Source organism: Natrix helvetica (genome assembly GCF_964273705.1).
Source record: "Natrix helvetica genome assembly, chromosome: 2".
Classification (NCBI taxonomy): domain Eukaryota; kingdom Metazoa; phylum Chordata; class Lepidosauria; order Squamata; family Natricidae; genus Natrix; species Natrix helvetica.
This window is the reverse complement of record NC_138552.1, coordinates 200,429,842-200,444,086: the sequence shown is the minus strand read 5'-3', so window position 1 is coordinate 200,444,086 and position 14,245 is coordinate 200,429,842. Positions and strand designations below refer to the sequence as shown.

General features: G+C 36.2%; 1 protein-coding gene across 1 annotated transcript in view; it reads right to left on the bottom strand.

Annotated features, from left to right (window-relative positions):
* PEX7 (peroxisomal biogenesis factor 7) overlaps window positions 1-14,245 on the bottom strand; it is a 66,287-nt gene that overhangs the window by 28,598 nt on the left and 23,444 nt on the right. The window contains exons 6-8 of the mRNA XM_081940662.1: window positions 7,244-7,350; window positions 6,726-6,839; window positions 3,995-4,050 (exon numbers count right to left, since the gene is read on the bottom strand). Coding sequence (XP_081796788.1) covers window positions 3,995-4,050; window positions 6,726-6,839; window positions 7,244-7,350 — 277 coding nt within the window. The remainder of the gene's footprint in view (window positions 1-3,994; window positions 4,051-6,725; window positions 6,840-7,243; window positions 7,351-14,245) is intronic.

Sequence of the window (14,245 nt, the reverse complement as noted above, 5' to 3'; positions counted from 1 at the left end):
CCTCACTGCTTGCTTGTATGTGCTCCCAGATTATGTGAGAAATAAATAAAATGAAATAAAAATAAAATGAAGCAATGCATACTAAGTATACTGCTTAATCAGCACACTGGAATAGAAAAGCTGCAGATTTAACTGTATACAGAGATACTTGGCACCCAGAACAGGGGAGGCGGGGAGAGAGAAAGGTTGCTGGCAGTGTTTTCCCTCTTAACCAAAATCTCTCTGTTGATGCACTTAACGGATGAATGAGAAAAGCTAAGTGTTCCAGGAGTTCAAATTGCTGTTTCATTAAATCAGTATCAAATTGAGGTCCTTCTACAGATACATCTGTATAAGGCTGTCATCCAGTTGATAAACTCTAAAGCAGCTGAAATGTGTTTATTTACTTATTTATTTAAATAACAAGAGCTTAAGTACATATTAATATAGTACATGAATGAGCTTTGAGGATGCCCTACTAGTAATTCAGAACTCCTTCTATATAGCACACATTTTGCTTTCTTTCTTTTTAATACAAGCATTACCAATAGACCAATCCATAAATATAGTTAAATTAACAAAGGCAGCAGAGTAGTCTTAAAATTTCCGTGAGGCTTCTATTGCTATAAATTTCATTATGTTTTCAAGTACATTTTTTTAAAAAAATATTAAAGTAGCCCAATTTTCTACAAAAGCTTTTGTAGAATGCTTTGAATTGCACAATCTCATAGGACTCCATTTACTTCATCCTGTTATGCTAAGAAAAAGAATGCCCGTCTGTTTGAGTTTTTTTCCCAATGAAGTCTATTTTTTTAGTTAAAATTTTGTTTGAAATCTGAACTGTAAATTGGACCAGGCCATGTCTGAACCTCTTGATTAGGTGATCTCTGGATATCTACCAAGAACTTCCAGTAAGCTATAACTCTGCAACTGTCACTATCAACATTGATATTCTCTGAGGCAGTTCATTCCATAGTTTTTTTTAATCTCATGATGTACTACTTTTTCAAGCAAGGTCTTTAAAAGCAAAAATTGGAGCCTTCTTGTTGTAAAACCTTTTAAGGTTATATAAGTTATTTGGTTAGTTATGTTGATCATGACTTTAATTTGATAAGTTGTCAAAATTATTTATTGAAATTCTTATATATTGCTTTATTAGTTCATTTTTATGGTTTTAATTTATTCTAAACTGTCCCTAGGATACTAAACTGAAAAGGCAAAGTAAACATTTAAAACATTTAGGCACATCAAAACAGAAACTTAATAGAATGCACATTTTTCAAAATAATTCAGAAGAACAAGTTACATGAAAAAAATTATGTAACAGTCATGCAGGACAACTAGAAATTCCCATTAATGTAAGTAATCTTTTAGGCAAAGTCACTTCAATATATCTTTTACTGTAGCATGCTAATGTAATGTTTGGTTCAGATATAAATAGAGAACTAAACTAAGGCCTATCTAGACATCAAACCACTAACCAAGTCACCTTTAGAAAAAATTTCAACCGGATTATACGGCATTTAGATGGGAAAGTTAGGAAATAGGTTTACAAAATTTTTGAAGGTTGTTACGTATCTTCTAAGTATACATCTTGGCAGAATGGTCTGCCATGCATAGCAAATTATAGGGTGCTTTATGATTATTTAGAACAAATAAATATTTCTCAAAAGAATTCTCTACTTTCTTAACCCTAACGATAAACATGCACTCCAAGAGCGTTTTCTGGATTTCAAAACATACGTAAGTTATCCACCATTACCACTATCTCCTTTTGAACAATAGATATTTTAAATAGGTATAAACATAAATAATAAAATAAGAAGGGATAATTTAGGCAGTGACTCATCCCCTGCTCAATGCAGGAATAAAAAAGCATCCCTAACAGATGGCTGTCTGGCTGCTGTTGGAACTTATCCAATAAAAGGGAGACCACCATATCACTGGGAAACTGGCTCTACCGTTAAACTACTCTTAATATTACAAAACGTTCAGTTGCGCTCTGCCTTCCTGAAACTTAATCTATTCATTGTCCTGAACTCCAAATGACAGAGAACAGATCTTTCGTGTGACATCCTTTCAAATATTATATCTTCCCTTCTTCTCCTAAACTTTCCAGAACCCATGAAATATGATGTTTAGAACCAGACACAATACTTGATATGGGGTCTGATCAAAGCAGAGTAAAGCAGAACTTTATAAGAAGTAGCTTTTAAAAAATAAATAGAAGTACTTCTACTTAAATAATGCTTTTAACAAAAATGAACAAACTAACAGAAGCATCCTGAAATGCAGAGGAGGAACTAATATATATGCATGCATAGATGGATGGATATGTCTATGTTGTAAACTGATTTTGTTGAATTGCTACAGCTTATCAATAATAGTATTCTATCCAGAAAAAAAACTCAGGTCTGTTTTATTTTTTAAAAAGCCTACAGAAATACTTAATTAGCTGATTTTCCTAATGATTTTACAAAGCTTAACTTCCAAAAACCAGAAGAAACAGATCAAGGTTCATAAAACAATGTAACAATAACAAATAGCACAATGTTATTATAAAAAACATTCCATTTGTGAAAAATAATCTTACTGACGCCAAGATACTGATTAGAAAAAGAGTTATAAAAGTTATAAAGAGCATTTGTCATGGTAGATGGCCAATACTATCCTCTCACTCATTACTATTTAAATGGAAAAATACACACATTTTATTTAGCAATATTTCAAGTATAATCCTAAACACAATACTAACATTATGCCTATAGCATAATAAACATAATTCTCTTCCTAGGCTTCATTTAGGGGCAATTTAAGCAGCAAACATGTGTCCACCTAACTGTGTGATCTTCAGATGGATTGAATTATATTATAATTATATTACCTCTAGTAGCCATGATCAATGATCATATTGACTGGGTATATAATTTGAGTGCCAGGTTAAAATAGGCTGAGTTTAGGTTTAGAATACAATTACGGGGAAAGGAATGATAGTGATAAGACCAATATGGAATCTTGAGAGCATATGATAGCACTTGCATTATATAGTTACTGTTGGAAAAGCAAGATTGTTCCTAAAATTACGGCTCTGGTGAATGGCTGTTACTGGCTGTTCTCTATTTGCAAGCAAAACATCAAGCTATGACACCTACCATTTTTATTTTCTAAGGATGCATTTGTTGCTTATCTTTCTTGTAAATAAAGGATATTTTGCTTTATACACCGTCCAACTTCCTTTTTTTTTATTAAAAAGATTTCTTAATTGGTCAAAGATAGAAGAGGCTAGGCAAGAAAAAGTTTCTGCAGTGACTTTGGCATCCACAGGTATCAGTCTACCTAATTGAAAATGCCTCTGCAAACATAAATTCTTGTTTATAGACTACACTATAGCCTTTATTCAAAAATCCAGGTAGTTTTTGTGTGAATTTTAAGTACCATCACAGAAAAAGACTGACTTAACAAACCAAACAGTTATAAGCCTCCGTCTGGAAGCACTGTCCATTAGTAATATGAGAACAGATTCAGACCACCCACTGCATATTCTCTGTATGCTTACTGACTTCAAACAATATTTATATTTCTACATTCCCTTTAAAGTTCTATCATCTGCATATGACATGTGGTCTTAGAGATTCAAGAATACTGCACATATGCAGATATTGATAATGAAAATTACCAAATCTTTGTTACAGAGAAAAAAATATTGAGCTGATTAAGAGATGAAAAGCAATAATCTTTTCTCAGTCACATTGGCAGTACTAGAATTAGAAGAAAAGTCTATCTGTTTTTTAAAACACTAGGAATATTTTGTTTTGTATACAAATAAAGAAGAAACCATCTTTTCCTCATCTCTATTTACCAGAGAGAATCAAACTGTTTCCAAGGCCACAGATGCAGAATGTAGCACCTTCCCCTGGAAATTCTGTTTCCATAAACTATTAGCAAAAATTAGTGTATGCTTCATAAAAAAATGCACGAGAAATTATGTGAATTTAATGAAAAATAATTACTGTACCTCACAGTGAAATCGTAGGAACAAGAAACCAATATAGTGGGATGAAATGGTGAAAACTGCAAAAGAAATAAGAGAAACACAAAATAAGTCTCAATACATATTTGTGGGGGTGGAGGAGAGGGAGAGAAAATTGTTTAGAAAGAAAAATTCTTCTGTAAAATGACAGTATTAGGAAACCAAATGAAAATATTATTTTGCACAAAAATCAGTTGCTTTGGTGTACCATTCATAATTCCTGCCATAAATTAAAATTTCAACTTAATATAAAATATCTTACAGATCGATCACCTCAGGAGGTTATGGTACGTGTCTAAGATGCAGACTGACCATAAATTCTCAAATCACAAAAAATGCCATTTAAAATCCAAACTATTGAAATGCTTAAAACACTTTTAAACCATATCACAACAGATATATATAACAAAGTCTGTTACCATTTCACAAAATGCTTATGAGAGATTATGTCTTCTATTGTTAACACCAAGGCAAGAATTCTTTTTAATTACCATTAATCTGGATTCAATTTAACTTAAACATTTGGATTCAAGGATGAAAACTGGCAACATAAGTTCTTATAATTTTGCCCATTACAAAGAGTAGATAGATTATTAATCATAGCCCTTGACACGAACTGGAAAGCTGAACAAAAATTGCAAAGATGGAGACCAAGAGCCAAACTCTACTACTCTCACAGCTGATTCCAGCAACATTTATTTAAACCAATCTTTTTCAAGCACATTCATAAAAAAGAGCAATTTTCTTCAGAAAGATTTATAGTATGAAACATCTCTTATTTTTCCCCCTTCAATGCTGAAACAGCAAGAATGTCTAACAGAAATCTGAAACAAGTTCCATGTTTCAAATTCTGAATACTTTCTGAATGTCTACAAGTCTGTTTTGCCATTGAAACAGCTGTTGAAATAGAACATTTCACATTCAATATGGTTTAAAATCAAGATAGTTTGCACAGCCTTCATTTACCAATTCATAGCCTGGATTAGGAGAGGGGTGGGATGTACGATATTTTCACACTTTGCAATTTACTGTAGGTCAGGCACTCTGGATGTAAAGTCCAAACTCTACAATGGACAACCTGACATCTAGCTTTAGTCTGGTGAAGGATTGTTGGTGAGCAATTTTCAAGCCAGCACTTCGTCCTCGTCTTACAACCATTTATTTAGTGATAGTTCAAAGTGACAATGCCACTGAAAAAAGTGATTATGACTTTTTTTCATACTTATGACTACCACAGCATCCTCATGGTCACATAATCAAAATTCAGATGCTTGGCAACTGGCATGTATTTATGACAGTTGCAATGTCCTGAGGTCATGCGATTACCTTTTGCAAACTTCTAACAAGCAAAGTGATTGGGGCAGCCGGCCTTAATAACTGTGTTATTAACTTAACTTTTATTTAATTGATTCACTTAACAATTGTGGAAAGAAAGAGCAAAAGTCACTTAACAACTTAACTTTGGAATCAACTGTGGTCATTAGTCAAGGACTACCTGTACTTCCTCAAGTAGTTTACTGACATTAAGTTATATTATGGCACGACTATTCCCATTGCCAATAGGAGCAAGTTTGATATAGTGGTTAAGGCTAGAAACCAGGAACCTGTCAGTTCTCCCTTAGGCTTGAAGCAGTGGTGGGTTCCTGCTGGATCGCACCGGATCGCGCGCGCTCCCTTTCAGCGCTCCACCTGGCTTGCGTGCTCCCTTTCAGCGCTCCACCTGGCTTGCGCGCTCCCTTTCAGCGCTCCACCTGGCTCTCGTGCTCCCTTCCGGCGCTGAAACCGGAAGTACAGTCTTGCCCCGCCCCTGGCGAAGCAACGACGCCTGCCTGCGCTCCACCAGCTCGGCTGGGAACGGAGATGTTTCCTCAGCGGAGCGGAGCGCCTGAAAAGACTTTTCAGGCGCTCCGCTCCGCTGAGAAAACATCTCCGTTCCCAGCCGAGCTGGTGGAGCGCAGGCAGGCGTCGTTGCTTCGCCAGGGCCGGGCAAAACTGTACTTCCGGTTTCAGCGCCGGAAGGGAGCGCGCAAGCCAGGTGGAGCGCTGAAAGGGAGCGCGCAAGCCAGGTGGAGCGCTGAAAGGGAGCGTGCAAGCCAGGTGGAGCGCTGAAAGGGAGCGCGCGCGATCCGGTGCGATCCGGGAGGAACCCACCACTGGCTTGAAGCCAGCTAAGTGACCTTCTGCAACATTCTCTCAGACCTAGGAAGCAGGCAATAGGAAAGCACTTCCAAAAACCCTTGCCAAGAAAACTTGTCCAGGAATTAACCTTGATTCAAAGGCAATAAATAAAACAAAACAAAAGCATTGTCTATTAAACAAAAGTTAACCAGTAAAAGATGAACAATGACTTGTTCTTGATTATTTTATTGCCAGCATCATCTTAGTATACTACCAATTGTTGTAAATATTTCTTAAAATCTACCCTGCTGCTCAGCTTTTACCTGATTTTAACATTTATTACTGCTGATATTATTATTTTGTATTTATCTTCCTTATTGACATTATCATTTTGTATGCTGCCTTAGAATTCAATCTGGTAAAAGAATGGTCTATAAATATTTTATAATGTAAAACCCACACAACAGAAGGAGGAGATGGGGCCTGCTGAATGAGGAACACAAACGTGGAACTCATCAAACGCTCTGCTGGGTTTTTTGGACTGCCTGTTTTCATAGCCATTTAGAAATGTAATAATCATAAAAATGCTAAAACTTACTTTCACTCTTCTTATTGCATATGTATGCCCAAGCAGATCGAACATAGGTTTCCGTGTATTTCTCAGGTCCCAGCCTTTCAAACTGCAATCAACAGCACCTGTTACAAGCAAGTTCTGATAAAAAAATGCACAAAAAGAGTTTTATTCTAAGAATACCAACAGCTCTCAAGTTGTAAACCTAAACAACAGTGGCTAACAGAAATTTCAATATGAGAAAAACTTTGAAATGCCAGAGATCCAAAGCTAAATTAACAGTTCATTCCATTAAAAATGGGGATTTCAGGGTAACTTTGGTTCAGCTACCATCTGATAGCTCAGTTTATTTCAAGGTTACTACACTGGGAATAAATTAAGGGAAGATCTCAACAATATAAAGGTAGGTATAAAGTAGGTATTATCAAAAACAATAGCAAATGGAGAATAATCATAATCTGAAGCAATCTAATAACAATCCTAAATCCTAAAATAATAAAAGCAGCTTCTCCACTCCAAAAATGCACTATTTCCATTTACTGTACCTGATCATATTTGCACCAATCACAACTTAAAATTTCAGCTTGGTGAGCAGGAATTATCACTGGGAGTCCTGGTGATTTTGCATCCCAAATCCGTAGAGTTTGGTCACCTGAAACAGACACACTAATAAATGTTTCCCACTTATAACTTGTTTAGAAAAGATGGAGAGATAATTAACACATTTATTTACAAAGGCTGTTTAGTTCATCAAACTGGTCACGAATGAAAAAGCACTGAATCCTAAAGGAAGAAGTTTAATACGTACATTTTAAAGAGGAAGAAGTGCTATTAACCATGTGAGGAAACTGATATTTTCCTTTGTTTTGTTGAAATTTTAAAGAGATTTGATTGTGATTATGGATCATACTATACATATTTTGCTAGAAAATATCATTATATCAGGTATACAGTATACAATTCCATGGAAAATATGCCATGAAAAATGGCAATGAAACTTTGAAGGTAGGCCAGGCCAGGAAACAGATTTCTCAAGAAATATTAATCTCTGCTTCATTGATATAGGTTATAAATTTCATAATGTCAGTGTGTGTTTTGACTCATGGCTCCTTGTTTGTCAAGACACTGTGAAAAACAAAGTGACTGAAAAAGTGTTGAAAGCAGTAGTGCAAAATGGAGGACATAGTCGAATATTTGTAAGAACTTAAATAGTACCAATAAGCACAGCAAATCAGCAATTATTTTCTACATTTATTGAATCTTTAATTCCTACACGGTGGCTTTCCCCCCCCCTCCCCCCACATTTACTCACAGCCTTTTAGGTAGGGATAGCAGAACAAACTCCTGCAAACATAAAAAATGAATTTGGGGGGTTTCCTGTCAGATGAACTCAATCATATCTATCCTAAATTGGATGCGTTGATCATGGTGCCTGGTGCCATTTTGTGACATAACTGTGAATACTTTTGAACATTTAGAAGTATCCTAGGAAGTGGATACTTGAAGTCTGCTACCTGCAGGTTTTACCCATGCTTCCCTCTCCCTTCAGTCAAATAGATGGGGTGTGAACAGCTGGATCCATGAGCTTATTAACACTTTTTGTGGGGAAGGATAATGCTGCCAGCTTTCAAAGGAGTTCTTTAAGATGTGACCACTAGATCAGGCTCAGTTTGATAACTTTTTCCCTGTCTCCAATTTTTTCATTGTGAGCATCTCATTCCAAGTATCTTGGGAGCATCACAGCATTACTGGAAGGATCTCCACCATCAAAAATTGAACACGAATAACTCTGCTAACTTTCCATCCCCTCTTCTGTTTTCAAAATTGTCACCTATGGACATCTTGGAGCCTAGGAAGGAATCTAACTCTGAGGGACATTTATTGAAGCTCTTTATCAATATAGCAACTTACATTTGTAACTTTCATTTTTAATCAGCACTTAACAGAACCTGCTGGTTCACAGCTGAGATGGCAAAGCAGCTGCTTTGTACACTGATCATCTCCCATATGGAATAATGCAGCAGTCTGTTGGCTGGAGGACACAATTCCACTCTCTACCTTCTGATCTAGTTTGTTCTCTGTGTTACTGTTTAGGTTATTCCAGATGTCCTCAAAACTATCTTTACTTCTCCTTTGTACCCATCCCTACATACTTGTAAAAAATAACAGCTTATTTAGTTAATTTTAACTCACTTTACCCCTTACACAGAAGAGGGAAAAAAAGCAAGCTTATTTGGAAAATAAGCTTGGAGCTCATGTCTGTGTTGAGAGTTGACAATTATTTCTCAGCACCGAATTAGTTAGAGTGTGGCTCAGAGCTTTTTCATCTAGTATTCTTTGGAACCATGTTCTACTAGTATTATGCCTAGATTATAATTTATTAAAAATATAAAAGGTACTTATTTTAATGGGAATTTAAAGCTAGTTTAATGATCAACTCTTCATTAATTCTGATAGCCAACGATGGTTTTACTGAAGCTGTAATTTTAAGCCATGATATCAAACTGCAATATACTATGATACAAATTTATTGATATTGTATTTTAACATTCCGTACGGAACCTAATAACAAGCAAATGAAAACTCAAGCAATTACTACTACAAATACTGAGGTATTTAAAAACAAGATTAATAATACTTTGGTAGAAGAGTGTTTGAAAAATGTGTTTTTGGAGACCTGGGTGAAGGAAGAAAGAGCAAATTGCAAATAGTGGCAAAGAAATATTCTTTTTCCAGGATATTATTAATGCAGTGTGGGAATAAACATCAAGTAAGGGAACATATATCCTGAACATATTTCAGGAACCCCTACTGGGGGGGGGGGAAGAGATTTTGTTCTGGTTTTGCTTGTTGAAGGAAGTCATATGCATCAGAACTTCTGGCTACTACATAACAGGTTAACAGATTTGGAAGGGACTTTTCAGGTTGTCTCCTGCTTAAGCAGGAGATATAACAATGTCAAGCAAAACAACAGCTTGTCATTGGCAGGCAAAACCAAGTAGAAGACTTCATTTATGATTATATATTGATCTGACCACAGTATAAAAATCACAGAAAAAGATGGCTTTATCAGGAAGCCTAGAAAATCCTAATGACATTAATTGTTTTCATATGAATGATGTTGATATGGCATTGTTTGCATTGGCAGCTAAAACAAACAAACAAAAGGAAAATGCTAGATATAGTAGCGTGGTTATAAATTACTGTAAACCGCTGATTGATAACTTAAGGGTTTCTTGTTCTATGAAATTTCTGGGCAACAGTTGATTTCATTTGCCATTTTGACCTTTTCTCTATATGTTGATTTTTTGATTGTCCCAATTTGAGGGAAAGAGAGAGAATGCCCCATCAAATCAGCTCTAGCGTATCAGCTAGCTACCACAACAGCTGCTAACAGCTGCCATACAAAATTATGCTTGGAAATAGTTGGAGTAAATAGCTAGGGGTGGGCAAATAATTTGCCAAGGGTCCACATGAGAAACTGGGACTGTATTGAGAAATCTAATGATACAGGTAATCCTCGACTTATGATCAAAATTGAGCCCAATATTTCTGTTACTAAGCAAGATATTTGTTAAGTGAGTTTTGCCCCACTTTATGACTTTTCTTGCCATGGTTGTTAAATGAATCACTTCAGCTGTGAAGTTAGTGACAGTTGTTAAGTGAACCTGGCTCTCCTATTGACTTTGCTCATCAGAAGGTTGCAAAAGAGGATCTTATGATCCTAGGATACTGCAACGGTTGCAAGTGTGAAAAATGGTCATAAGTGACTTTTTTCAGCTCCATGGTAGCTTCAAGCGATGACTATGCAAACTGTTGTAAGTCAAGAACTAGTTGAACAAGTCTATAGTGCGTCAAATAGGCATTTATTTGTTCATTTAGTATTACAATTATAATTTAATCTTAATACAGTTCAAGTGTATAATACATTGATGAAATCAGTAATGGAAGATGTGTATCCACTAGCAGAACCTTTTATAACCTCTACTATTTTGCAATAGTTCGAGAGTTAGATCGAGAATTAAATAATATTTAAAATATTTAAGTCTTTGCAGAACTTCAATCTTTAATAGATTAAGCCAGAATCCAATATTCAAGTTTCTAATTATGCAAAAATATACCAATAAAAAATGAAAAAACTTTTCACCAGGAGGAACTTTTTTAACAATTAAAAAAATATTACTGAGCTTTGGACTAATAGTAGACATAGAGGAACAACTATCTCCTAATTCTTAGTATGTATGCACATCCAGCCTCTTGAATCTCTGCCGCAGATTACTTAACCTCATGGTCCTACAAAAAAGAAACAGACTCCACAGGTCTGAAATCCATCCATACTTAATTGTAATCATAAAGCCAAGCAAAAGTTTCCCAAATTAAATTTGTTACTGCGGTTACCCAATTATTTGTGTCAGTTTTCAATTATTTCTAATATCTGGGGATGCTATCACATATATTGTCATAAATGGAAATATGACCAGTCAGTTTTAAATCAACATGTCAGTGCATCTGGCTATCATAACTGCAATACCGACATAATGTTAACTTTCCTAATAAGCTGGCAAAGTCAATATGTTCTAACCTAAGCATTTTTTTTTGTCAACACTGCAAGTCTTGGCCCATTAGCTATATTAAAAATGTCTAATCTTTCTTGGATTTAATAGTCGTTTTATATAATGATCATTTTCTACTCATATTTAATTGCCAATGATGAAAAATCAACACTCTTATCATCTAGTATTTTCAAAAGAAGCTATACGTATCCTAAAATAACACCATACTTCATTGTTTCCAAATTAAAACAGAAGCAGTACATAAGAACCATACTAGAAGTGTAAGGGACTTTTTCCCATTAACAATTTAAAGTCTTTAGTTTGTTTCTGAGACAGACAATATCTTACATTATCTGTAGCTCCAGATACCTCAACTGTTAATTACTTTTCTACATTGCACTGTGGCCATTAACACTGCTGTCAAACTCTTAAGCATAAAATGTTAAGTACTGAACATGGAAAAAGAATTTAATTTACTCAAGAGCTAAATAGCTTGCAACTTCTTCTGTTTATACTTTCATATGCAAATCCAAGATTAGGATGCATAGCAGTAGTGGGAAATCTTTAGAAAAAACATCATACCAATTTTAATACAGGTAGTCATCGATTTAGGACCACAGTTGTCCCCTGAATTTATATTGCTAAGTGAGAAATTTGTTAAGTGAGTTGTCCCCCATTTTACGACTTTCTTTGCCACATTTGTTAAGCCAATCACTGTAGTTATTAAATTAGTAACACAGTTGTTAAGTGAATCTGGATTCTCCATTGAACTTTGCCCGTCAGAAGGTCACAAAAGGGGATCACATGAGCCCAGGATACTGCAACCGTCCTAAATATGAATCAGTTGTTAAGCATCCAAATGTAAGTCATGTGACAATGGGGGTACTGTAAGGGTCATAAGTGTGAAAAATGCTAAGTCATTTTTTTCCAGTGCCATTGTAACTTCAAATGGTCACTAAACAAACTGTTGTAACTTGAAGATTACATGTATTGAATTAAAAAGAGTGATGTGATTAAATCCTCTGAAGATATATGACAATTTCTTTTTCTAGTGTGGGAATATGCTGGAATCAATCCCATCTGAGTTTACTGTAATACTGTGATGGCGAACCTATGGCACAGGTGCCAGAGGTGGCACGCAGAGCCCTTTCTGCTGGCACCTGCGCTGTCACCCCAGGTCAGATCTCCGTGGCATTTCTTTCATGAGCTTCTGTTTCCCTGTAAACGACGAAACAGAGACTCATGAAAGAAAAACATCTTATCTCTTGCTGTGCTGCCGGTGTTGGGATGCCCCTCCTCCTGCTGGCCAGCTGGTCTTCGGGTCTCTGCTGTGCATGCATGCATGTCCTTACATGTGCATGTTCCCTCATGTCCACACATGCGCATGTTCTCACATGTTCCTGCATATCTGCACATGTGCACACATATGTCCATGCATATGCATGCTTGCGCACGTGTGCATGTTTCAGTTTGGGCATGCATACGTGCAGAGTTTGGGCACTTGGTGTCTAAAAGGTTCGCCATCACTGCTCTAATATATATGAATGAAGGCAACACTTACTGCATATTTCTAGCAGCAAAGGTAATAGTTCGCTGTTAGGTCAGGTTTTCACAGGCCTTTGTGAACAGGGAATCTTCTCAATTTTCCTTTATAGAGAGATGCCAGAATATTTCTCACAGTAAGTATCTACTTTGTGTATCACTTTTGGCAGCTGCCAACACAGTTCTAGGCTCCATCAACAGAGGGATAGAATCAAGATCACGTGAAGTGTTAATACCACTTTATAATGCCTTGGTAAGGCCACACTTGGAATACTGCATTCAGTTTTGGTCACCACGATGTAGAAAAGATGTGGAGACTCTAGAAAGAGTGCAGAGAAGAGCAACAAAGATGATTAGGGGACTGGAGGCTAAAACATATGAAGAACGGTTGCAGGAACTGGGTATGTCTATTCTAATGAAAAGAAGAACTAGGGGAGACATGATAACAGTGTTCCAATATCTCAGGGGTTGCCACAAAGAAGAGGGAGTCAAACTATTCTCCAAAGCACCTGAGGGCAGAACAAGAAGCAATGGGTGGAAACTAATCAAGGAGAGAAGCAACTTAGAACTGAGGAGAAATTTCCTGACAGTTAGAACAATTAATCAGTGGAACAGCTTGCCTCCAGAAGTTGTGAATGCCCCAACACTGGAAGTCTTTAAGAAGATGTTGGATAGCCATTTGTATGAAGCGGGATAGGGTTTCCTGCCTAGGCAGGGGGTTGGACTAGAAGACCTCCAAGGTCCCTTCCAACTCTGCTATTGTATTGTATTGTACTGTACTTCATAAGGAAAATTGGAAGATATTTTAAGTACAGTGTTTTTATTTTATAAAGCAATGTTTTTACACCAAACTGGGAATGCCATTTGCAAAGGTGAGCTCTGCAAGTGATTGATGAAACATCCTCTGAACAATGTTGATTATGCCTTGTTCTCAATGAATCATGGATACATTTTAATCTTCTTTACACGATATTCAATTTTGTTGTGCAGGTAGAGAACAGAAAGCGTCCTTGTGTACAAATTAAACCCTTTAAGCTATCAGGCAGTTTTGTTGCTTATATCATTTCTTTAATGACATTTTCCACATGACCAGCCTTTTGTTATCAGAGACAATGATCAGGCAAAGTCATCCTTCCGAGCTGATCCCTAGCTATTATTAGCTTAAAAACTGGTACTGATATTATAATAGAATGGTCTATACAGATTTAACAACTCTAGTTTTTTATCAAGATTTCCGATTCCGAACAAGAACTGAAGCAAGTGAGAAAGCACCCATAGAAATACAGATGATTGAATGCAGTATTAACAGCTCTGCAAAGTGCTTTCCTCTTTTCCAACATATTTAATGCTGAATACACCTTAATTGAAATGCCATTCAGGCAGGCCCATTATTTTTCTCTGCTGTAATCTTTTCCCCCTTCACATCCATGCTTATGGCTATAATTTGCACAA